The sequence below is a fragment of the Schistocerca cancellata genome, chromosome 10, assembly GCF_023864275.1.
Source record: "Schistocerca cancellata isolate TAMUIC-IGC-003103 chromosome 10, iqSchCanc2.1, whole genome shotgun sequence".
Taxonomy (NCBI): Eukaryota; Metazoa; Arthropoda; class Insecta; order Orthoptera; family Acrididae; genus Schistocerca; species Schistocerca cancellata.
The window spans coordinates 38,973,954-39,001,377 of record NC_064635.1 but is presented as its reverse complement, the minus strand read 5'-3'; the positions used below and the strand labels follow the sequence as shown (position 1 = coordinate 39,001,377).

Below are 27,424 nucleotides of genomic sequence, written 5' to 3'. Positions count from 1 at the left end.
TACCCTACTTTGAACTAGCAATTCAAGTGTTATCAATGTTTATATAATTTCATAATGGCAGAAACATTAATTTAACAGATAAATGTTACTTATCTTGCCATAGCTGTATCCTTATCTAGGAGTTGGTTCCTGTTTGTGTTTTCCAGTTAATAGGTCCAAGGCTTTTTTCAGTAAACATCACTGGAATATTGTTCATTTTTGACATCATCAGTAGTTATTCGTAAATTATTGACACTTTCTACAATACTACTTGTAAAGTAAATGCATTGTGCAACACTTAAAAACAACAAAGAACTTGATAGTTACATTGACCAATCTCGACAACTGAAGCTATTACATCGCGTTTGTCGCCTAAAATTTCTATAAGTATTATGTGCATAGCTTTCAGATCCTTCTAGAACAGGATGTAGTTCAAATGAATTTTATCATTACGATCTTTTAAGGGGGGCTATGCTCCAAATTGAACGCTGAAAGGCATAATCAGTCTTAAATGATGATGATGATGATGATGATGATGATGATCTTAATTATTTTACAGATATAATTTACATAATGTTTTTTGGAAAAAATTATTTATATAAAGATTTATGTGCCTAATAATTGATAATAAAGGTTGAAAATTTCCTGTCTTTGTTTAATTGCCGATTAAATTATCGATAATTAAATTAGAAAAGTTAAAAGTGAAATCATAAATTTTGTTTGTGAAAACTAAAGCATAATGATATTAGTTTCACTGTAAAATGGTATTGACTCATTTAAGTTAACAGTGGTTATTACTAATTTTCATGGTTCAAGACCAATGTTGCTAAGTGGATCGATACGAAAAATAAAATTATATTGTTAGAAAAATAATTTTTGGTGATCAATGTACGCAAAACTCTGTTTAGTTGTGGGATATACAATTTAAGTATTAAAACCGACTCACGCCAGGCCGAAATTTATAGAGACTCGAACATTTTAATTGGAGTACGAAGTTTCTTGCAGCCAAGATTCATTACACCAAGAACTATGTAATCTAAATACTAGGGTAATACTGGTAGAACCCACAACAGCTTGTATTTCATTTTTGAGTGATAGTTCTATGAGTCCCTGCATCCACATTCTTGGAAAGGTCTGAGGATGGATAAAAATGTCCACTGTTCTGGGCAATACTGGATCGACTAGGGAACTGATGATCTATACTGTAATATCATTGTCTCCTACGGCTGCCAAGTGTATTCGTAGAAATGACACCCTGGCCGTATTAAAGCTTAAAACCCAGACCATATTTAAACTTTAGACCCTCAATAAGAATCCTCTGTTAACGAGTGGACACGCAAGAGTTTTACATTTCTTACAAAGTGAATAATTCCTGTGCATAGCTGCTTGTGGACGAGATGATTATACGAAGCAGGGTGCTGTTTATACATCCTATGTGGCACCTGGCAAGAAATACTACACGCATTAGCTTTAAGCTCATACACACTCACAACTTAAAACCTCTAAACGTCGCCACTTGCATTTCGTTCCTTTGATACTGGGTAAATCATGAATATTACGTCATGGACAGACAATTCGGGTCCAGAGCTCCAATCAATTTGAATTACTCTATTTAGACGTTGGGCTCTGTTTATATGGATACACGTGTGTTGTCTGTCGTATGGTGAGTCGTCTCAAGTTGGAAAGAACATGAAGTTCGAGTAGGAAAGTATACACCTGAAACTGGAAAGGAAAAGACAGTTATGAACTCTTCACGGGTGATCAGCCGATAGGTGGTGTCGGCCTGTCGCAACCTTTCTATGAGTTTTGTACTCATCGCCCTCAAGCGAGGTGCTGGGATGCTGTGCTGCGCAGTTGTCTAGAAATTTTATAGTATTATGCATGATTTACTGCCAATAGTGACATAAGAAATTTTGTGTCGGAGCAGGACTCAAATCAGGATTTGCCGCTTATCACGAGGAAGCGTCACTGCAGTCCTTAGACTGTGGATCATGATTTTTGTTAGATTGAGCTACATTATTAATTTCTGTGTAGATCATTTTTCAAGTTCCTCCACCAAACTTTCATAAATAATCTGTGTTTGTTTCCCACTCTCCTCTTACCACCTAACCATCCCTTTCGTCTCTCCTGACATTTATATGAACCTAGATTCTAAAGTTTAATAAAAAAACCATAGCTACCACAATGGAGAAGTCATTTGTAATGATGGAGCGAAATGTCCAATAAGTAATATGACGAAACAGTTATGAGCTCAGATGTGTGAACAAGCTTATTCAATGCCGTCTATTGAACTAGAAACCCAGCGTGTTTGTACAATACAAACCGGAAGTTTTCACTGCTTTAGTGGAATGAATGGCACTACAGTCTATTTTCATTGTGAATTCTTCATTCCTTTTTATATTAGTAACTTAGTTATGAGAAAGAAAACTAAAACTTGGTCTTGTGTCTATTTCAGCTCTTGACACAGTGGGGACTGTGTACCTTATATACCACATTACCGAGGCTATCTGTGACGTATTTCTCTACAATGGGGCTGTTAAGGTAAAGTATTTACAGAAATACTATATATTCATCAGAAACGGAACAACATTCAACTCTTTAAAGCTTTTTATTCCATTCCTGCTGTGTGCAATAAAATAAAGTTAGTGTATATCTTATTATTACTTACTCTACAGTAGTACTGGGGCTATACCGATTCTTGCTCAGTTATTTTTGACCCACCATCCTTATTTTCCATTATCAGTTATTCCTGATACCACTCCCCCTCCCTTTCTGTCCTCCACCGTCTCCCTCCCACTTCCCATCATATTTGCTGAGGAATTGAAAAGAAATATGATTAATGACCCTTAATCTTGCCAGTGAGTTAATTAAGAAACTTTTCCCCCAATACGTCAGGCCCAAGATGGCAGTCACTATGATGTCACAATCTTATATAGTCCACTTGTGCTAAATATAAAATAGTATTTATACCAAATAAATTAACAAACGACAGAGATGATCCTCCTTGGTACAAAAAACGTGTCAGAACACTGTTACAGAAACAACGAAAAAAACATGCCAAATTTAAACAGACGCAAAATCCCCAACATTGACGATCTTTTACAGAAGCTCGAAATTTAGCGCGAACTTCAATGCGAGATACTTATAATAGTTTCCACAACGAAACTTCGTCTCGAAACCTGGAAGAAAATCGAAAGATATTCTGGTCGTATGCGAAATATGTTAGCGGCAAGAAACAGTCAATGCCTTCTCAGCGCGATAGCAATGGAGATACTATCGAAGACAGTGTTGCTAAGGCACAGTCACTAAACACAGCCTTCCGAAATTCCTTTACCAAAGAATATGAAGTAAATATTCCAGAAGTCGAATCAAGAACAGCTGCCAACATGAGTAACGAAGAAGTAAATATCCCCCTAGTAGTGAATCAACTTAAATCACTTAATAAAAGCAAGTCTTCTGGTCCAGATGGTATACCAATTAGGTTCCTTTCAGAGTATGCTGATCCATTTGCTCCATACTTAGCAATCATAAACAACCGTTCGGTCGACGAAAGATCCGTACCCAAAGACTGGAAAGTTGCACAGATCACACCAATATTCAAGAAAGGTAATAAGAGCAATCCACTAAATTACAGGCCCATATCATTAACTTCGATACGCAGCAGGATTGTGAGACATATATTGTGTTCGAACATTATTAATTTCGTCAAAGAGAACGGTCTATTGACACAGTCAACATGGGTTTAGAAAACATACTTCCTGTGAAACACAACTAGCTCTTTATTCGCATGAAGTGCTGAGTGCTATTAACAAGGAATTTCAGATCGATTTCGTATTTCTGGATTTCCGGAAGGCTTTTGACACTGAACCACACAAGCGGCTTGTAAGTAAATTGCGTGCTTATGGAATATCGTCTCAGTTACGTGACTGGATTTGTGACTTCCTGCCAGAGAGGTCACAGTTAATAGTAATCGACGGGAAGTCATCGAGTAAAACAAAAGTAATTTCTGGCGTTCCCCAAGGTAGTGTTATAGGCCCTTTGCTGTTCCTTAGCTATATAAACGGTTTTGGAGACAATCTGAGCCACCGTCTTAGGTTGTTTGCAGATGATGCTGTCGTTTATCGACTAATAATCAGAAGATCAAAACAAATCGCAAAACGATTTAAAAAAGATATATGAATGGTGCTAAAATTGGCAACTGGCCCTAAATAATGAAAAGTGTGAGGTCATCCACATGAGTGCTAAAAGGAATTCGTTAAACTTCGGTTACGCGATAAATCAGTCAAATCTAAAGGCCGCAAATTCAACTAGATACATAGGAATTACAATAACGAACAACTTAAAATGGATAGAACACAAAGAAAATGTTTTGGGGAAGGCTAATCAAAGACTGGCAGGACACTTAGAAAATGTAACAGATCTACTAAGGAGACTGCCTACACTAAGCTTGTCCGTCCTCTTTTAGAACCTTGCTATGAGGTATGGGATCCTTACCAGACAGCACTGACGGAGTACATCGAAAAAATCCAAAGAAGGGCAGCACATTTTGTACCATCGCGAAATATGGGAGAGAGTGTCACCGAAATGATACAGGATTTGGGCTGGACATCATTAGAAGAAAGGCGTTTTTCATTGCGACAGAATCTTCTCACGAAATTCCAATAACCAACTTTCTCCTCCGAATGCGAAAATATTTTGTTGACACCGAACTACATAAGGAGAAACGATCACCACGATAAAATAAGGAAAATCTGAGCTCGTACGGAAAGATAAAGGTGTTCGTTCTTTCCGCGCGCTATACGAGATTGGAAGAAAAGGGAATTATGAAGGTGGTTCAATGAACCCTCTGCCAGCCACTTAAATATGATTTGCAGAGTGTCCATGTCATAGTACCCACTTAAATAGTGGCAACACTGCTGCAGAGACACTATGCAATGGAATCTATGATTGTCGCTGATAGCACTGTTTGTGGACATACCTACCTTACTTCTGAGCAAATGGACTCTGCTGTCCCACGTCACCGGAGTGCGCATAATCTAGGGAAACAGTCACTTGTGAGCGAGCGGTCTAACGTAACGGTGACACTACATTTTCGAAACAGGAACAACGGAGTTGAATCAAGGTTGAATGTGCCAGAGGTCGTGCAGCACGATAGTGTCATCAAGGTGTTCAAGAGGCGTGGGGGGGATTCGGCATTGCCGTACAGAGCCGCGGCACGCTGGGTAAAAGCCTTCAACGAAGGTCGGCGAACTGTGGCAGACATGCATCGGGCAGGTCGTCCTAGCGTCTCTGAAGAAGAAGGAGAGGCTTTCTTACGCCGTATCGTAACACTGGATGAGACATGGGCCACATCGTACGAGCCACGAGCCAAAACTGAAACGCCAATCGAACGAATGGCGTCATTATGGGTCGCCGCTAAAGTCGAAAGTGTGTCAGATCCCCAGAATGGTGAAAGTTATGGTGATTCGCGTGTACGACTGTGATGGTGTTATCCTAACGCATTACGTTCCTCCACGGCAGACCGACAGTGCACAGTGTTACTGTTCGTTTCTGGAGCATCACCTGCGACTAGCTTTGCGAAAGAAGCGGCGACACTTCCCGTGCAGCCCACCCATCATTTTGCACGACAATGCGCGGGCGCATACAGCGCAAGCTGTGGCTGCTATGTTCGGTCTATGGGACTGGGAAGTACTGTACCATCCACCATACTCCCTGGACTTAAGTCCTTGTTACTTTCATTCCAAAGATGAGGGAACCACTTCGTGGCATTCGCTTCAGAGCTGTTCCAGAGATTCGACAGGCAGTAGACCGCTCCATTCGCACAATCAACAGAACAGGCTCTGCTAACGGTACACTACGCCTTCCACATCGCTGACAACGGGTTCTACACTACGTGGGTGACTACTTTGAAGGACAGTAACAGGTGCAAATGAATAACACTTTTGTATCACTTGCGAATAAATAATTGCCACTGTTAAAGTTCCAACCCTCGTAGATGTACACTCCTGGAAATGGAAAAAAGAACACATTGACACCGGTGTGTCAGACCCACCATACTTGCTCCGGACACTGCGAGAGGGCTGTACAAGCAATGATCACACGCACGGCACAGCGGACACACCAGGAACCGCGGTGTTGGCCGTCGAATGGCGCTAGCTGCGCAGCATCTGTGCACCGCCGCCGTCAGTGTCAGCCAGTTTGCCGTGGCATACGGAGCTCCATCGCAGTCTTTAACACTGGTAGCATGCCGCGACAGCGTGGACGTGAACCGTATGTGCAGTTGACGGACTTTGAGCGAGGGCGTATAGTGGGCATGCGGGAGGCTGGGTGGACGTACCGCCGAATTGCTCAACACGTGGGGCGTGAGGTCTCCACAGTACATCGATGTTGTCGCCAGTGGTCGGCGGAAGGTGCACGTGCCCGTCGACCTGGGACCGGACCGCAGCGACGCACGGATGCACGCCAAGACCGTAGGATCCTACGCAGTGCCATAGGGGACCGCACCGCCACTTCCCAGCAAATTAGGGACACTGTTGCTCCTGGGGTTTCGGCGAGGACCATTCGCAACCGTCTCCATGAAGCTGGGCTACGGTCCCGCACACCGTTAGGCCGTCTTCCGCTCACGCCCCAACATCGTGCAGCCCGCCTCCAGTGGTGTCGCGACAGGCGTGAATGGAGGGACGAATGGAGACGTGTCGTCTTCAGCGATGAGAGTCGCTTCTGCCTTGGTGCCAATGATGGTCGTATGCGTGTTTGGCGCCGTGCAGGTGAGCGCCACAATCAGGACTGCATACGACCGAGGCACACAGGGCCAACACCCGGCATCATGGTGTGGGGAGCGATCTCCTACACTGGCCGTACACCACTGGTGATCGTCGAGGGGACACTGAATAGTGCACGGTACATCCAAACCGTCATCGAACCCATCGTTCTACCATTCCTAGACCGGCAAGGGAACTTGCTGTTCCAACAGGACAATGCACGTCCGCATGTATCCCCTGCCACCCAACGTGCTCTAGAAGGTGTAAGTCAACTACCCTGGCCAGCAAGATCTCCGGATCTGTCCCCCATTGAGCATGTTTGGGACTGGATGAAGCGTCGTCTCACGCGGTCTGCACGTCCAGCACGAACGCTGGTCCAACTGAGGCGCCAGGTGGAAATGGCATGGCAAGCCGTGCCACAGGACTACATCCAGCATCTCTACGATCGTCTCCATGGGAGAATAGCAGCCTGCATTGCTGCGAAAGGTGGATATACACTGTACTAGTGCCGACATTGTGCATGCTCTGTTGCCTGTGTCTATGTGCCTGTGGTTCTGTCAGTGTGATCATGTGATGTATCTGACCCCAGGAATGTGTCAATAAAGTTTCCCCTTCCTGGGACAATGAATTCACGGTGTTCTTATTTCAATTTCCAGGAGTGTATAAGTAGAAAACAGCTTCCTTGTTAAAACGCTTACTATATCGTTTTATTACATTCATGAACTTTATAACTTTGAGCATTGTTACATTACTTAAACGTTATAAGTTTGAGCATTGTTAAACATCAACCAAAGACTCAATATTTACATCAAAATGTAGCCGACCGCTGCTGTAAGGATATTGCGGAGACATGGCTTAGCCACAGTCTGGGGGATGTTTCCAGAATGAGACTTTCGCTCTGCAGCGGAGTGTGCGCTGATGTGAAACTTTCAGGAGTGCTAGTTCTGCACGGTTCGCAGGAGAGCTTCTGTAACGTTTGGAAGGTAGGAGACGAGGTACTGGCAGAAGTAAAGCTGTGAGGACGGGGCGTGAGTCGTGCTTGGGTAGCTCAGTTGGTAGAGCACTTGCCCGCGAAAGGCAAAGGTCCCGAGTTCGAGCCTCAGTCCGGCACACAGTTTTAATCTGCCAGGAAATTTCATATCAACGCACACTCTGCTGCAGTGTGAACGAAAAGAGAATTGTAATACGCTGTTAAACATGGATGAGCTGCAGGTGTACAATAAACAAATTTAAATGTCAAATCACATGCGTAGGAATGAACAAAGTTATCTGTGAGTATCTTGTCGAATTTATTAAGTGCCCTGATACGATGTTATGAGCAAGTTTTACTACTTCGTTGGCTAAAGAACATGATATTACCAGGCTAGAAGCTACAATTTATAACTGTGAAACGGATGGTGTGTGCAATGCTTTGGAAGATTATCGAAATGTATCAAATGTCAACAAATAGTATTTACAGTCAGCTCCACAGTACTCTGTGCCAAATATAAATTACTGATAGCTTACAAATGAGTTGCTGCGTTGTGTTTCACACTGTTCTCCAATTTGTCTACTGTGAAAATAAGAACACATGAAACATGTGTATACAAGTAAAATTTCTAGACAATCAACAAAAATACCCACTGTGCCAGACAGACTTAAGCCATTCCCTATTGAAGAAATGACTCCTTTAGAAATAGTTAATATGTTTTGTGTACAAAGAAGAAAATAAGAAATGGAAGAATCTGGAGTCAACAAACGAAGACTGGAGTTTATGGCGGAAACAACCGTCGCAAAAAAGAAGAACATAAATTGCTTCTGGGTAAAGAGCAGGCCATTGCAGAGATGCAAGCACAGCTTACAAATTACTTTAAACAGAGTGTATGGAAAATTCTGCATACAATTCGGGAATACAATATATTTACATTTACCGTAACACAGCATTGGGAAGTCGTCACACGTGGCTTACAAACTCCACGACAGATGGAAGTAAACTGTTAAACAGATATTTCGTTTATTATTTTAATGCACTCACGAAATATCTGTAGCAGTTTACTTCCGTCTGTCGTGGAGTTTGGACGTCTTAGCCGGTGCGCTCCACGCGGTCGCGAGTTGATGTTCTGAGACAAGTGTGATGCTTCGTGTACGTTCAAATAAATTTACTGGTGTTATAAACACATAGTGAAAACGACCGGTGGTTACTAACTTCCCTTGCCATGAACGATCCCCCAGACACTGGAGAGGTCATCAGTTCTGCCATTCGTGAGTACTGTTCAGACTAGATGTTGACGGACGAAATGCTCCAGTACCAGCTAAGGAATACGCCACTACTGGAGGATGTATGTATGGATGAAGACACTAAGAGACCCAGTCCTCCACTCCGCCGCCTACAATCGTGCTACAGAAACCGCTAACAAGGGAACCTCCCCATCGCACCCCCCTCAGATTTAGTTATAATTTGGCACAGTCGATAGGCCTTGAAAAACTGAACACAGATCAGTCGAGAAAACAGGAAGAAGTTGTGTGGAACTATGAAAAAATAAGCAAAATATGCAAACTGAGTAGTCCATGGCCAACATAGGCAACATCAAGGATAATGTGGGCACCAGAGCGCCGTGGTCCCGTGGTTAGCGTGAGTAGCTGCGGAGCGAGAGGTCCTTGGTTCATGTCTACTCTCGAGCGAAAAGTTTACTTACTTTATTTTTGCAAAGTTATGATCTGTCCGTTCGTTCGTTGACGTCTCTGTTCACTGTAATAAGTTTAGTGCCTGTGTTTTGCGACCGCACCGCAAAACCGTGCGATTAGTAGACGAAAGGACGTGCCTCTCCAATGGGAACCGAAAACATTTGATCCAGGAAAACACGTCTGATATATTCTATACGACACTGCTGACGGCATGTGCGTCACATGACAGGAATATGTTGTCGACCCACCTAACTTGCACACTTGGCGAATGGGTAAAAAGATTCTTCTACCTTGCCCGATTGAGGTTTTCTTGTGGATGTAATAATCACTCCCAAAAAGGTGATGAAAACATAAGAGTGTGTCACATAAACTGCAAAAAATGAATGCAACAGTTTCACAGTCGCACAGTTTTTTCTATGCTCTGTCAAAACATATCTTTTTGACGTTTTCAAATTTTTCCGTGTGTAGACCGTCAAATCCTGCATATGTCCAAGCAAATCTGAACATGTCCTGTAATTTTGGAAAGCGAAATTGATTATGTGTGAGTGCCTGAACTCTGATAGTTGTCTGAAAATAAAAATTTAAACTTTTTACTGGAGGGAAGATTTGAACCAAGGACCTCTTGTTCCGCAGCTGCTCACGCTAACCACGGTACCACGGCGCTCCTATGCCCACATCATCCTTGATGTTGCGTATGTTACCCATGGACTACTCAGTTTGTATATTTTGCTTATTTTATCATAGTTCCACACAACTTCTTCCTGTTTTCTCGATTGATCTATGTGTTTAGTTTTTCAAGGCCTATCCACTGTGCCAAATTATAACTAAATCTGAGGGGAGTGCGATGGGGAGGTTCCCTTGTAAGTATCGCTGCTAGCACGTAAATGACATGGCTATTGCGGGGAGAAATCGTGCACAGACTGGAACAAAATCAGTATTAGTGGCGAACAAACTACTTGATAGCAAAACGTGGACAGAGAGAAGTTTGGAAGCAAATATTCCGAAGAGTGACTACAAAAGCGAGAGACTATCAGCAATGTTGACATCTCACTTAGCGAGTAGGAAATACTACATGACATCCAAAGCGTTGGCCCTGATGCTGATACATTCGTCAAGTACTCACCGCACGTTCTTACTGCTCTTTTACATTCCGTCGCGTCGGATTCAGTGGAACACAATATGGAAGATGGCCAACCGGAGGATGACCTACCTCATCTTCTCAATGAGCAATTCTGCGAGGAGGGGGATTCCGCGAAGAGGATCTCCACAGTGCATTAGCACAGGATATGAAAACTGCTCCCGGATAGGGGAACATATCCTACATTATGATTTAACTGATTCCAGAGGTGGGAAAACGGCTAATGCTCGGATTATATCATCCAATATGGTTCACATTAGCACACACAAGTCTTCTAATTCCCGTAAATTCTGGAGATTGGGACGATGAGCTCTGAGGCAATGTTCAATCACATACCAGATAGGTTCAATTGGGTTCACATCTGGCAAGCTGGAGGGCCAGCACATCAACTGGAACTCGCCACTGTGTACTTCGTTCCAGTCAGTCACACTCCTGGTCTTTGAGTCATGGTACCATTGCTGTTGGGAAACGTGACCGTCCTGAAGGGTTGCACGTGGTCTGCAACCACTGTGTGATACTCCCTAGCCATCATAGTGCTTTGAACATGCTCCTTTGGACCCATGAATGCCCACATAAATGCCCCCCTTCCCCCAGAGCATAACGAAGCCGCTGCCAGCTTGTCTCTGTCCCACAGCACAGGTGTCAAGGTTCCCCTGGAAGACAACTGACATTCGGGTGCTGAAAATTAATCGCATTGTTCCCTGTTACAAGAGTGTGAAGCAACGGGAAGAAGCCATATCATAAAGGGGAATAACATTATTGTCATGCTTTTACAAAACGTTAGAATGCATGATTAAACACAGATTGGAATCATGAGTGGAACGAGTAGTACGGTTTTAGGAACGTTCTAGGCCCTTCTGATGCTCTTATCGCTTTAGTTACTGACATCCAGATTTCACTTACATTATTGGCAACAAGGATCTGCAGCCAGTTTATAAGCAGCTTTTAAAACTTATGATTGTGCACTGCTGCCATGACTAGCGCAGCAGTTGATGAACCTTGCACCGGCCGTTGTGACCGAACGGCTCTAGTCACTTCAGTCTGGAACCGCGTGACCGCTATTGTCGCAGATTCGAATCCTGCCTCGGGCATGGCTATGTGTGATGTCCTTAGGTTAGTTAGGTTTAAGGAGTTCTAAGTTCTAGGGGACTAATGACCTCAAATGTTAAGTCCTATAGTGCTCAGAGCCATTTGAACCATTTGATGAACCTTGCCTGTGTAACAGAGCGTTACTTATATGATAAGATGAGCGATACGTTGAGCCCCAGTACATGAGCAAGGATTTGTCACAGGGCTAGATTTTATCGCCGCTGTTATTCAATTTTTACGTTGCTGATGTACATTCACTTTTGTAAACCAATGTCAAAGTGATGCAACACGTGATGACCTCTGCTTCTATACTAAAAGCCTGAACCCCATGGAATGTAACTCCAGTTATCTCTCTGGAACGATTTCAAGATTGGTTGCATGAGTATTCCTTGGAAATATTACCAGCCAAATCCCCAGCTTGCATATACAAGTGAAATAGATGGCAAGTACCAACAACTATGTTACTGGGTCCTTTTCTTACAGCAGTTGAACAAATTTTCAAATACCTTGGCCACTATATTGACCAGAAGATTACTTGGTCAACGCATCTGAAGTACATCCTACAAAAAAGTGAAAGTCCATTAATATCACACATTCAATCAAGTAAGATCTTCGGCACACACACCATCAGATTATTTGACTTGTCACTCTAACGAAGTAGGCGAGTGTCAGCAATATGTCTCGTGGTCTTATCGTGGCGTGTTTATCTTCTGCTGTTAGGTCAGACGATAGAAATGCCACTTGCACGCTTAGAGTAGCAGACTGACGGTGACCAACTTTAAACAGAACTTGATTAATTTTCACACACATTTATTAAAATAATAACAATCATAAACCTTACTTAACTTGATTCTGGATGCTATTTACAATTGACAATCTGAAGTTCCTTTGGTCTTCGCACGTTAATCTTATTCTCACATATCTCTGATACTTGACAAAGTGTCTATACATTTATCTTCATGGCTATGTACAGGAATATGGTAATCTTATTAGGCGCAGACTGAAACTTGACTATAGGCTGGGACAGACAAATGCAGACTAATGCAGACTAATGCAGACTGACTAATCGGAGGTCTGTACACTTGTTATAATACCTCACGCGTTCAGATATCACTGCGCGAGTGTGATCCACGAGGAGAAAAGGTTCTACGTTAGCAGCAATCTCATTGGCTGCGTTACATATTAATACGCGGATCAGCGGAAGCAGAATTTGGTCTGTCTCTAAGGCAGCGCCATCTCGTAGTGCGGAGATGGGCGAGCGCTGCGCCTGTGCTGTTGTGCTTAGCGGGGCGCGCTCTAGTGGGAAAGTTGTGTACGCGCTGACTACGAGGAACTATGTACACAACAGTGCACTATCTATCCGAGTTTGAATAATGGCGGATTGTCATGGCTGAAGGCTTGGCAGAAGCATTTTGGAAACTGCACGACTGCGGTGAGTGTCTTCAACATGTGATGAAACCAAGGTGAAACCACGTCCAGATGTTGTGGGGTTGAGCAGCCACCCATCATTACAGATGTTGGACGTCGTAGGCTGGGCAGACTGGTAAAACAGGACACACAGCGAGTTGTGGTGGAGCTAACATCAGAGTTTAATGAATAGCAGAGTAAACGTGTGTCTGAACAGACAGTGCATGAAACACTCCTAACGATGGGCCTCCACAGTTCACGACCCATGTACATACCAATGTTAACACCACAACATTGACAAAATCTTAGTACCACAACATTGTCAACTACAACTGATATGGGAGCATTGAACGTTGGCACAATGTCAGCATGATGCATGATCTGATGAATTCTGGTGCCTTCTTCATCATACCGATGGAAGGGCGCGAATCAGTTGTCTTCCAGGGGAACCTTGACACCTGTGCTGTGGGACAGAGACAAGCTGGCAGCGGCTTCGTTATGCTCTGGGGGAAGGGGGGCATTTATGTGGGCATTCATGGGTCCAGAGGAGCATGTGCAAAGCACTATGATGGCTAGGGAGTATCACACAGTGGTTGCAGACCACGTGCAACCCTTCAGGACGGTCACGTTTCCCAACAGCAATGGTACCATGACTCAAAGACCAGGAGTGTGACTGACTGGAACGAAGTACACAGTGGCGAGTTCCAGTTGATGTGCTGGCCCTCCAGCTTGCCAGATGTGAACCCAATTGAACCTATCTGGTATGTGATTGAACATTGCCTCAGAGCTCATCGTCCCAATCTCCAGAATTTACGAGAATTAGAAGACTTGTGTGTGCTAATGTTATGCCAGCTTCCTCCATCGACCTGCCAAGGCCTTATTGCTTCTATGCCATGATGCGTCGCCACTGATACCCGTACCAAATGTGGACTTACCGGGTATTAGGTAGGTGGTCATAATGTTGTGGGTGATCAGCTTATGACTTTGTAAGGTATTCTAATCGGGCCATATATGGACTGTAGTTGCATCTGCTATGGTTTGACCATTTATGCTGCTCTACAAACGCTTGGCAGATGGAAATAAAAGGCCATCAGTTTGCAGTTAACACCTATGAATCTCTTCTTGTCGAAGCTAATGACCCCTTGGTCGAATTCAGAATAAAGTACATTGGATCTAAATATCTGCTCAAATGTGCACAATTTGTCCAAGATAATTTGTTTTCGAAAATTTGGATGTTGGCAGAGAAACGCTTTACTGGTAGATACTGGTACCACTGTGTCACCAAATCGCAACAGTTTCGCACCATCCAAGTTGCATGAAAGATTACAAGAATCTGATAACAGATTTAGACATTCGACTGGCTGCACCACACGTGGATCCTAATATGAGCCCGCAACTGTTAAAAAACTTTTTAAGTGGTTGGGAACATGCGCGCCATCTCTACACAGCAAAGCAGATGGCGTTGAAAGGATATATTACAGCGAACAGATGAACATAATGCCCACTTCAAGCTCCCTCCGGAAACCTCAGTACTTACAGCGGAGCTCACCGCAATTCTAGAGGCTCATAAATTTGCTGGTGGCCTAGCTCTAGATACAATCGTTATTCTGACAGACTCACGATCACCATTACTCCTCATATAGAACCATTTCATCAATAATGCAAAAAATTAATTCATGTACCAAATCACAGACTGTACTGTAGCATTATGTTGTCATAACAATAAAATCACTATGCTGTGGATAAAGTGATACCATGGTATAAGGGGCAATGAAACTCTTGATGCTCATGGTAAGAGTGACATCCACCACAGGACAAAGGCGTATAAACACGGTTCTTATCTTCAGACCTGGTGCAAGATGTGTGGCAGCAGATCGGAACCTTACAGAACCCCAGCACCAGCAAAGAGGAATGTATTATGCAGCTATAATACCTGATACGAATATGACCATGGTAATCCAGTGTTGTGTAACACACATCGTTTCTGGTTATCATGTCGCGCCTTCACTTTAACCATGGACGGTTGTGGTTGCGCCTCTGTCTACTACACCTGGCTGAGCCTCCCCTGTGTGACTGTGGCATGGAGAAGGGCGCCATGTTGGGTAATAAATTATCCTAATTAAGTGAGAGATAAGAATAACAGTGATTGGGGATACTAGAAACCATCTTAGATTGCCTTATTGTGCTATAAATTATCCTTATAGGAATACCAGGATAACAGATCACCCTAATTGGGTAATATATCAGGAATAATAATAACTGTCACAAGTAAGGCCTCTTATTTATCCTCTATCCCACAGGATAACAGTGCACCATTAATATGTAAGATAACTGAGGTGTAGTAGTGTGGAAATACTGGAACACGTGAGGCAATACTGACCCTACGGCTTATCTTAGAAACTAGATTAAGGAAAGGCAAACCTACGTTTCTAGCATTTGTAGACTTAGAGAAAGCATTTGACAATGTTGACTGGAATACTCTCTTTCAAATTCTGAAGGTGTCAGGGGTAAAATATAGGGAGCGAAAGGCTATTTACAATTTATATAGAAACCAAATGGCAGTTATAAGAGTTGAGGGGCATGAAAGGGAAGCAGTGGTTGGGAAGGGAGTGAGACAGGGTTGTAGCCTCTCCCCGATGTTATTCAATCTGTATATTGAGCAAGCAGTGAAGGAAACAAAAGAAAAATACGGCGTAGGTATTACAATCCATGGAGAAGAAATAAAAACTTTGAGGTTCGCCGATGACATTGTAATTCTGTCAGAGACAGCAAAGGACTTGGAAGAGCAGTTGAACGGAATGGACAGTGTCTTGAAAGGAGGTTATAAGATGAACATCAACAAAAGCAAAACGAGGATAATGGAATGTAGTCGAATTAAGTCGGGTGATGCTGAGGGAATTAGATTAGGAAATGAGACACTTAAAGTAGTAAAGGAGTTTTACTACACTCCTGGAAATTGAAATAAGAACACCGTGAATTCATTGTCCCAGGAAGGGGAAACTTTATTGACACATTCCTGGGGTCAGATATATCACATGATCACACTGACAGAACCACAGGCACATAGACACAGGCAACAGAGCATGCACAATGTCGGCACTAGTACAGTGTATATCCACCTTTCGCAGCAATGCAGGCTGCTATTCTCCCATGGAGACGATCGTAGAGATGCTGGATGTAGTCCTGTGGAACGGCTTGCCATGCCATTTCCACCTGGCGCCTCAGTTGGACCAGCGTTCGTGCTGGTCGTGCAGACCGCGTGAGACGACGCTACATCCAGTCCCAAACATGCTCAATGGGGGACAGATCCGGAGATCTTGCTGGCCAGGGTAGTTGACTTACACCTTCTAGAGCACGTTGCGTGGCACGGGATACATGCGGACGTGCATTGTCCTGTTGGAACAGCAAGTTCCCTTGCCGGTCTAGGAATGGTAGAACGATGGGTTCGATGACGGTTTGGATGTACCGTGCACTATTCAGTGTCCCCTCGACGATCACCAGTGGTGTACGGCCAGTGTAGGAGATCGCTCCCCACACCATGATGCCGGGTGTTGGCCCTGTGTGCCTCTGTCGTATGCAGTCCTGATTGTGGCGCTCACCTGCCCGGCGCCAAACACGCATACGACCATCATTGGCACCAAGGCAGAAGCGACTCTCATCGCTGAAGACGACACGTCTCCATTCGTCCCTCCATTCACGCCTGTCGCGACACCACTGGAGGCGGGCTGTACGATGTAGGGGCGTGAGCGGCAGACGGCCTAACGGTGTGCGGGACCGTAGCTCAGCTTCATGGAGACGGTTGCGAATGGTCCTCGCCGATATCCCAGGAGCAACAGTGTCCCTAATTTGCTGGGAAGTGGCGGTGCGGTCCCCTACGGCACTGCGTAGGATCCTACGGTCTTGGCGTGCATCCGTGCGTCGCTGCGGTCCGGTCCCAGGTCGACGGGCACGTGCACCTTCCGCCGACCACTGGCAACAACATCGATGTACTGTGGAGACCTCACGCCCCACGTGTTGAGCAATTCGGCGGTACGTCCACCCGGCCTTCCGCATGCCCACTATACGCCCTCGCTCAAAGTCCGTCAACTGCACATACGGTTCACGTCCACGCTGTCGCGGCATGCTACCAGTGTTAAAGACTGCGATGGAGCTCCGTATGCCACGGCAAACTGGCTGACACTGACGGCGGCGGTGCACAAATGCTGCGCAGCTAGCGCCATTCGACGGCCAACACCGCGGTTCCTGTTGTGTCCGCTGTGCCGTGCGTGTGATCATTGCTTGTACAGCCCTCTCGCAGTGTCCGGAGCAAGTATGGTGGGTCTGACACACCGGTGTCAATGTGTTCTTTTTTCCATTTCCAGGAGTGTATTTGGGGAGCAAAATAACTGATGATGGTCGAAGTAGAGAGGATATAAAATGTAGACTGGCAATGGCAAGGAAAGCATTTCTGAAGAAGAGAAATTTGTTAACATCAAGTATTGATTTAAGTGTCACGAAGTCATTTCTGAAAGTATTTGTATGGAGTGTAATCATGTATGGAAGTGAAACATGGACGATAAATAGTTTAGACAAGAAGAGAATAGAAGCTTTCGAAATGTGGTGCTACAGAAGAATGCTGAAGATTAGATAGGTAGATAACATAACTAATGAGGAGCTGTTGAATAGGATTGGGGAGAAGAGAAGTTTGTGGCACAACTTGACTAGATGAAGGGATCGGTTGGTAGGACACATTCTGAGGCATCAAGGGATCACCAATTTAGTATTCGAGGGCAGCGTGGAGGGTAAAAATCGTAGAGGGAGACCAAGAGATGAATACACCAAGCAGATTCACTAGGATGTACGTTGCAGTAGGTACTGGGAGATGAAGAAGCTTGCACAGTATAGAGTAGTATGGAGAGCTGCATCAAACCAGTCTCAGGACTGAAGACCATAACAACAACAACAGTGTGGAAGGGGAGCGCAAGAGATCAATGGGAGCGGGTTGGGGGACACAAATTGTTGAAGAGATGAGGATGACTCACGGTAAATCACTGGGCCAGAATCAGCGTAGCATCCACTTACAGTATCTGATTTTGGTAAGAATCACGTTTCATCAGTTTTGTTCAAATGACTTATCAGTGTATCTCAGGTGAGCTTATTTTCATGACGAGCTACCACCAAAACATGCATTAAATTAAGAAATCAGATCTGTACTACTAATGTCAGTTTCTTTTTATACATTTCAGGGAAGCTCTGCCAAGCTCTTACCATGGTTGATTGTAAAAGCCCTGACGGCCGTAGCAGTGATTGTAATAGCTGTTATCGCCTGGTCTGCTGTTTTTTGGTATGAACGTCCTTCCGACACCATTATTATATTTTTTATGTGCGTCATCTACTTGTGTAAGTATACTATTATACTGACTGCTGCAGAAGTCGCTCAGCTCTAGCTGTAGTTATTCATGTTCGTGTTTAATAATTGCCTATGGTGCTGGAAACATCCAAATAATCCATTTTCACAATGCACATAAAACTAATTCAATCTCTTTATTTACACATATTTTATTTCCTAACTAGCTGAGCATTTATTCCAATCTACCATAAGTCCATCTCCTCCATCAGCCCTCTCTGTCCATCTCATCCTTCACTCCCTGTCTGACCATTTCTCCCACACCCTCTTTGTTTCTACCAGCCCCACTCGCCTCCTGCCCATCTCTCTGTCCTACTCCACTTTCCCCGTCAATCTGCCCTCCCCCCTCTGTCCATCTTCTCCTGCCCCTTATGTCCCTCTGCTCCCCCTTCTGTTCATCTAATCCTTCCCCTCTAAATCCATCTGGCCTCCCTCTTGCTTTGCCCATCTCTTCTTACCACTCCCTATATTCATCTCCTCCTCTCCCTACCTTCTGACCACCTCCCACTCAGCCCTCTCTGTCTCCTCCTCTTTCCTTTCTCTGTCCATCTCTTCCTAGCCCTCACTCTGTCCAACACCCTTTTTTTTTTTGCCACTTTCCTTTCTCTGTCCCTGTCTCTTCTATCTATCCATCTCCTCCCCTCCCTATTTTTACCCATCTTCTTCTCCCCTCTACTATCTCCATGTTACAATTTTCGCCCCAGTTGGAGGTTGGTTGTTCTTGCCCCCGTAGTATTTCTTTCCACACTGTTACCAATACGTGTACCAAATTTGATTTAAATCGATCGGGGGTTGAGGACGAGCTTTTTACCGTCGCCTTTCTCGTGCACACGTACGTCAAATATATGTTACATATATTTAACATATTACTAGAAGAAGGGATATGTTGGCAGGACATGTTCTGAGGCATCAAGGGATCACCAGTTTAGTACTGGAGGGCAGCGTGGAGGGTAAAAATCGTAGAGGGAGACCAAGAGATGAATACACTAACCAGATTCAGAAGGATATAGGTTGCAGTAGGTACTGGGAGATGAAGAAGCTTGCACAGGATGGAGTAGCATGGAGAGCTGCATCAAACCAGTCTCAGGACTGAAGACCACAACAACAACACATTTCACATGCGTTTGCACATATATTTAACCTGTATCATTAGCTAATTTCGCCTTGCAGTTTCATTTTGGTGCAGTTCAATGTTTATGACGTTGTCTATTCTGAACTGTGTGCTGTAAAATGTTATAATTTTGCAGGCACATGTAGTGGTATATATGGCAAATGTCTGCGAAATGTGTTGTGAATAGAGTCTGCAGTAAGAAAGGAATAAATGAAAATGTTATGTAGTATCTACTAAACCGAGGCCCACGAGAAAGATAGGCTGTGATGCGTACGTCACAGCACAGCAACTATTTCAGACCAGTTTAATTATTCTTTAATGCACGTTTAAATGCATAGAAGTTCTCTATAGCAAATGGGGAAGCTAAGGCCTTTAGTGGGTACCTTTCTATTGACGACTTGATTTCCGACGGGCCCTTCAAGGAGCTGAGTGTTCGCAAAGTATGGCGGACAAGACGACTAGTTTGATGTCATAAGTTTGTTGCAGACCCGTATTTGTCATGGATCCCGTTCTGAACTTTTGCCGTACCATGATATAAATTTTCCTGTACATACAGTAGTATATGTGAATACTGTCTGTAAAATGGGTTACGAATGCAGTTAGCTGTAAAGAAGTAGTAAATTATAACGTCATGTTTCTTGCAGCAGGTTCACTCCATGAAAATGTACTAAGCGATAAAGTGTTTTTCTTTCATCATTTTGTGGGAGTCTCCAGCAAGGGAAGGTTTCGTTAAAATTGGAAATCATGTGTAAAGTTTATTGGAAGTATATTAATGCACTCATTCTAAAATACTAGATGAATAAAGTATTGGTATTTGCGCATTGATAGGTAGGTGATTTTAACCCCACAGCGTTTCGTTCCAGACTGTAAGTGGTCTGTATACGAAGTTTGGTTGAAACCAATCCAGTAGTTAACGTGGAGATGTGGAAAACACATGCAACACTAGGTTTGGATCTGATCATGCTTAATGCAAATATTTTAAATGTGTAGTCAGCCTAACTAATATTACCTTTACTACTGCTGAACTGAATATTTATGACAAAGGGTTAAAGTACAATGTAGCACCAGTCATGAACGGTAGTGCTGAAACGTCCCCTTAGAAAAATTATACAGGACTGAGCTTAAACTGACACACAATATTTTTTTAACGCAACGCAATCTGACTTTCAGAAATCCCTACAAAGGAATGGCCCTCACTAACATTAACCTATACGTTTCACAAATCACTTACCTCACCAAAAATCTTCGTTACTCGAACTACTGCAATACAGCGAGCGCCACTACTGCCAGCTAAATAAAAGATTCAAACTACGGAAGTCACTAACTACTGATAGGGATAGTTAGCAAATGAAAGATTTTAATAGAGAACAAACACTGTATTTACCTTAATAATCATAATATATATAGCAGTTCAATTTCAAAACTCCGCCATCTCTCTCCCCACATCCACCACTGCTGGCGGCTCACCTCCAACTGCGCAACGCTACGCGCTGTTCACATCCAGCTGCCGCTGCCCAACACTACAATGGCAGACAACAATGCAAACTAGCCACAGACTGCACACAGCACAGCCAGTGATTTTCATATAGAGCGCTACGTAACGTTGCCAATAAGAAAACATAAACAGCCTACTTACATAAAGAAAACATAAAAAGCCTACTTACATAGCCCCCATGCTCCCCACAAAAAATTTTACAAATTGTTTTGGCCAGTAGCCAATAATGATTTGATAAAATTTTTCATAATTACAATAACAAATGCACACACTTATTAACACAATGGTGGTCAAAAGCTAAAATTTTCTCACAGTCCATAAAGACAGTCCTGATCATTCATCACAGTAAAACTGCCGTTTCTTTTATCAAAGTCTGAGCAGTAAAAGACAATGCACACGGAAGTAGTGGATGTCCATGCAGTCTTGAAGAAGTAGTGTTGTCCTTCCAACAGAAAGACAGTGCTGAATCTTGAATGCTGACAGATAATGGGCCATAACAGGGTCGCCGTATGAAACGTCCCCTTAGAAAAATTATACAGGACTGAGCTTAAACTGACACACAATATTTTTTTAGCGCAACGCAATCTGACTTTCAGAAATCCCTACAAAGGAATGGCCCTCACTAACATTAACTTATACGTTTCACAAATCACTTACCTCAGCAAAAATCTTCGTTACTCGAACTACTGCAATAGAGCGAGCGCCACTACTGCCAGCTAAATAAAAGATTCAAACTATGGAAGTCACTAACTACTGATAGGGATAGTTAGCAAATGAAAGATTTTAATAGAGAACAAACACTATATTTACCTTAATAATCATAATATATATAGCAGTTCAATTTCAAAACTCCGCCATCTCTCTCCCTACATCCACCACTGCTGGCGGCTCACCTCCAACTGCGCAACGCTACGCGCTGTTCACATCCAGCTGCCGCTGCCCAACACTACAATGGCAGACAACAATGCAAACTAGCCACAGACTGCACACAGCACAGCCAGTGATTTTCATATAGAGCGCTACGTAACGTTGCCAATAAGAAAACATAAACAGCCTACTTACATAAAGAAAACGTAAACAGCCTACTTACAGTGCTTAAAAAACATTGTTGCTATTGTAACATACAAATAGCTCTAGACATAGCCCAGTTAGGAGTCCATGAAAAGGAAAAACCGAATTACTAACAAAGGTGGTAGGATTATTGAACATCAAATAAAATATAAGAAATAGGTGGATAATAATAACACCCAAAATAATCTTATCATAAGTGGAATTAACGAGAAATTAACACTAGACAAATCTATTGCCCTGAAAGCAGATAAGGATGCTAGTGCAGTCATTATAAATGAGAATGATTATGTTACTAAGGTGAAACGCTTTATTACTACTAACAGTATTACGAAATAAAATAGAGGTCCTGCCAATAGATTTAATGCTTTAATCAGCAAAGCTTTAAATAGTGTAATTTCATCCTTACAGAGAGGGAGGTTGTGAACTCACGACCAACCACACTCCATGCTCAACCTCCTTAAGACCAGATATACTACATATACTGTAGTTAATTACATTAATAGTCCTGCATACAGAATGAGTAAGAAACCCCACGCCCTAATAAAAAAAAATATTACACTTTTCAAACAGACTATGGAAGTTCAAAATGCTACTGATGCATCGTTACCCAGATTAAAGATATACCTATATCTAGAGAAGGAAAATTTATACGATTTGATGTATTAAATCTACTCGCCAGTGTTCTAATAATAGACATTGTAAAAAGAACTTACTCATAGACAAAAAACAGGAATAGCCGAAATTGAGAAAACTATTTAGTTGTTACAACTGACCTTATCTCCCTATTATTTTAAATTCCAAGATTTGATATATACACATGAGATGGTGCTGCAATGGCAGTTGTATTGTTAACAGACTGGCAGATATTTTTATAAGTTTTTTCTCTAGTCATCACCAAAAGTCCCACCATCAGGTCGCAAAGGAGCATTATGACTCAGTACCACACAGGACCAGAGGAAAAAAATGGTTCAAATGGCTCTGAGCACTATGGGACTTAACATCTGTGGTCATCAGTCCCCTAGAACTTACAACTACTTAAACCTAACCAACCTAAGGACATCACACACATCCATGCCCGAGGCAGGATTCGAACCAGCGACCGTAGCAGTCGCGCGGTTCCGGACTGAGCGCCTTAACCGCGAGACCACCGCGGCCGGCGGACCAGAGCAAGTAAATGGCATTCTCCACCAGGATTTTGACCACCTCTCGTCATGCCCTAAAATGAGAAACTTACTATCCATTATAATTCCCACCCCCTCTCACAGTGCTACTCCACCGTCCACTGAAGAACCTACACAATATCCTTTTCTTTCCCTACTCCACACCTGATCGCAGGCCTTTGCCTCATCGCTACTGTCCCTGTAATAGACCAAGATGCAAGATCTAGCCTGTGCACCTTCCCACCACCGCCTACTCTGGTCTGGTCATAAGCATCACTCATCCCAAAAAAGGCAGGGCTACCTGTGAATGCACTCATGTGGTCTACAAGCTCAGCTGCAATCACTGTGCTGCATTCTACGTGGGCCTGACAACCAAGAAGCTGTCTGTCCACATGAATGGCAAACTATGTTCAAGAAACAGCTGGATCACCCAGTTGCTGAGTACACTGCGCAACATACACTCCTGGAAATTGAAATAAGAACACGATGAATTCATTGTCCCAGGAAGGGGAAACTTTATTGACACATTCCTGGGGTCAGATACATCACATGATCACACTGACAGAACCACAGGCACATAGACACAGGCAACAGAGCATGCACAATGTCGGCACTAGTACAGTGTATATCCACCTTTCGCAGCAATGCAGGCTGCTATTCTCCCATGGAGACGATCGTAGAGATGCTGGATGTAGTCCTGTGGAACGGCTTGCTATGCCATTTCCACCTGGCGCCTCAGTTGGACCAGCGTTCGTGCTGGACGTGCAGACCGCGTGAGACGACTCTTCATCCAGTCCCAAACATGCTCAATGGGGGACAGATCCGGAGATCTTGCTGGCCAGGGTAGTTGACTTACACCTTCTAGAGCACGTTGGGTGGCACGGGATACATGCGGACGTGCAGTGTCCTGGTGGAACAGCAAGTTCCCTTGCCGGTCTAGGAATGGTAGAACGATGGGTTCGATGACGGTTTGGATGTACCGTGCACTATTCAGTGTCCCCTCGACGATCACCAGTGGTGTACGGCCAGTGTAGGAGATCGCTCCCCACACCAAGATGCCGGGTGTTGGCCCTGTGTGCCTCGGTCGTATGCAGTCCTGATTGTGGCGCTCACCTGCACGGCGCCAAACACGCATACGACCATCATTGGCGCCAAGGCAGAAGCGACTCTCATCGCTGAAGACGACACGTCTCCATTCGTCCCTCCATTCACGCCTGTCGCGACACCACTGCAGGCGGGCTGCACGATGTTGGGGCGTGAGCGGAAGACGGCCTAACGGTGTGCGGGACCGTAGCCCAGCTTCATGGAGACGGTTGCGAATGGTCCTCGCCGATACCCCAGGAGCAACAGTGTCCCTAATTTGCTGGGAAGTGGCGGTGCGGTCCCCTACGGCACTGCGTAGGATCCTACGGTCTTGGCGTGCATCCGTGCGTCGCTGCGGTCCGGTCCCAGGTCGACGGGCACGTGCACCTTCCGCCGACCACTGGCGACAACATCGATGTACTGTGGAGACCTCACGCCCCACGTGTTGAGCAATTCGGCGGTACGTCCACCCGGCCTCCCGCATGCCCACTATACGCCCTCGCTCAAAGTCCGTCAACTGCACATACGGTTCACGTCCACGCTGTCGCGGCATGCTACCAGTGTTAAAGACTGCGATGGAGCTCCGTATGCCACGGCAAACTGGCTGACACTGACGGCGGCGGTGCACAAATGCTGCGCAGCTAGCGCCATTCGACGGCCAACACCGCGGTTCCTGGTGTGTCGGCTGTGCCGTGCGTGTGATCATTGCTTGTACAGCCCTCTCGCAGTGTCCGGAGCAAGTATGGTGGGTCTGACACACCGGTGTCAATGTGTTCATTTTTCCAATTCCAGGAGTGTAGTTTCCTCACTTCAGCGACTGCTTCACAGCCTGTGCCAGCTGGTCCTCCCTGCCATCTTTTCTTAAATGCACATGCAGAGACTCTCCCTGCTATGTTCCCATAATCCCACTGGCCTCAACTTTCGTTGGTCATTATACTTCATCCACCTATCCCCTTCCTGTCACCACTCTGGCACTATCTCATTATCTATCCTTCTATTCCACCACTGTAACCTCTGTTCTCTTTACGTCTCTGTTTTTCCAGTACCCTTCCTCCCTCTATGTTACCTCCTTTCTGCAACTGCCTGCTTTACGCCTCCCCACCACATCCTTGTATACTCCCACAAACAGCACTTTACTGTCCCCCACCCCTACCCTGCTATCCCTCCCCCTCCCCACATCAGGCTCCTCCTTACCATCGCCACCCAGATGTTCCTCCCATCATGCACAGATGATCGCATTCTGGCCTCAGCTCCTAGACACAATGTTCATGTGCCTGTGAGTTGTGTTTGTGTGTGGGGGGGAGGGGGGGGGGGTTGTGTCATCTGCTTCTTGAGAAGACCACCTCTTAACTGACAGCTTACTTGTTTAGCAGTGTTCTTGCCATGCCTTTCTGCAACTCACCATCTCCATTATATGGTGAGTAGCAGTCTTTGCTTTTATAATGTTGTCATTATTCTATTCTGGATTTTCCGTTGTTTGATTTCAAAAGTTAACAATAGACACACTACAAAATGCAGAGCCTCCAGAAATTTAAAACTAAGTGAAGTGAGGCCTTATTAGTCATACCTTGTACAAATGAACTGAATTGTTGAATCATGCTATTAAACAGACTGCTGTGAATGAACCTCCATACATACTTCACACAGTAACTGCAAACCTGGAATACGTGTGTAACTCTTGCTGCCGGCCGCTGTGATCGAGCGGTTCTAAGCGCTTCAGTCTGGAACCGCGCTGCTGCTACGGTCGCAGGTTCGAATGCTGCCTCGGATATGTGATGTCCTTAGGTTAGTTCTAAGTCTAGAAGACTGATGACCTCAGATGTTAAGCCCCATAGTCCTTAGAGAAATTTGAACCATTTTTGTAACTCTTGCTGAGCTGTCAGTAGGAAGTAAACAGTAGTCACATAGTACAACTGAAGAGGCAACGGCCTCTTCAAAAGTAGCAGTTTTCTTTCTAATGCAGTTGAATAAATATAGCTATCATAAGCACGAATAACATTAAATAGTATAGCAAAACAGTACAGTTGATACAGCATATGGGTTAAATTCCGACAATTTGTCTATGTGTTAAGGCATCCATGAAGGTGCTGCTACCTGATAGGATTTGCAGAACATAATCCACGTATGATTTGACATTCTGCTGAACGGTATAGTGTATTTCTGGCAAAGCAAAACCTTTCATTTTCTCATATATGGCGCTTCTGTTTTATTTCTCAGTAATGCCTCATTTCATTTGAATTGTTTAACATCTGCCTACAGCCTCTGTGTATTTCTCACTTTTCTCTGTCAGTGCCCAACGTGTTCTTCCTGCGAGTCGTGTACAGCTACTACTGGACGCTCCGAAAGAGACAAGAATCTGACAGGCTGGTACCTGATAGTGTGAATGTATAGATGTGAAGCGATGTCGTCACTGTTGGCAGTTTGAATCATCACTACTTCTATGGAACATTAAGCTCATGAAACCGCTTTGGACATCCGTGAATGTTGAAGGAAGAAAGGTTGTCATTATTATTATTGATTTTGACAGGGAATCTTGTATCCAGGTGCTACAGTTACCGCGAACAGTGTCTGCACTTTATACCTCTGACTGAACTTACTGCTTCTGTTTTCATAAACAGAGCAAGTTCATAAATAATTCGAGAGACTACTGAAGTGTACAAGAATTCATTTTGCAGTGTTTCGCAAGGAACTTTGAATATATAAACTTCAACTGTTGAATCAAGCAAAGCATAGTTCAGTATTTGCTATTCAATGTGGTTAGATAAAAGATACATATTTATTTTCATTATGTGCATTTCCGCCATTGAATTTCAATTTTTGTAACTGAGTGATGATCTTCATCCCATGTTGTGTAATTTGTAGGTAAAAAATAAGACTATTTGACTGTATGATGTTGTTAACTGAAGAATAATGGTTAAATGTATTTTCATTGAAATTATTAAATGAAAATGTTCTATTCCGCTAATTTGCTAATTTCCTTCTATAATTAAGTCCCTGTCATGACATTACTGATTTTTGTAGGTAATTAGCAGTCATCTGTCAGACAGTAGAACAGAAGGAACTGGCAAAAAATTACTGTG

General features: G+C 43.9%; 1 protein-coding gene across 2 annotated transcripts in view; it reads left to right on the top strand.

The window, feature by feature from the left end:
• Positions 1–27,224, top strand: part of LOC126106683 (uncharacterized) — a 182,637-nt gene extending 155,413 nt beyond the window's left edge. Inside the window, exons 6-8 of one of the 2 annotated variants that reach the window (XM_049913051.1) lie at positions 2,435–2,520; positions 18,264–18,361; positions 26,635–27,224. In XM_049913051.1, the coding sequence (XP_049769008.1) occupies positions 2,435–2,520; positions 18,264–18,361; positions 26,635–26,704 (254 nt within the window). In that variant the 3' untranslated portion in view covers positions 26,705–27,224. Of the gene's footprint in view, positions 1–2,434; positions 2,521–18,263; positions 18,418–26,634 lie in introns of both variants that reach the window. The other variant, XM_049913050.1, reaches the window with a different exon arrangement.
• The last annotated feature ends 200 nt before the right edge of the window (positions 27,225–27,424 follow it).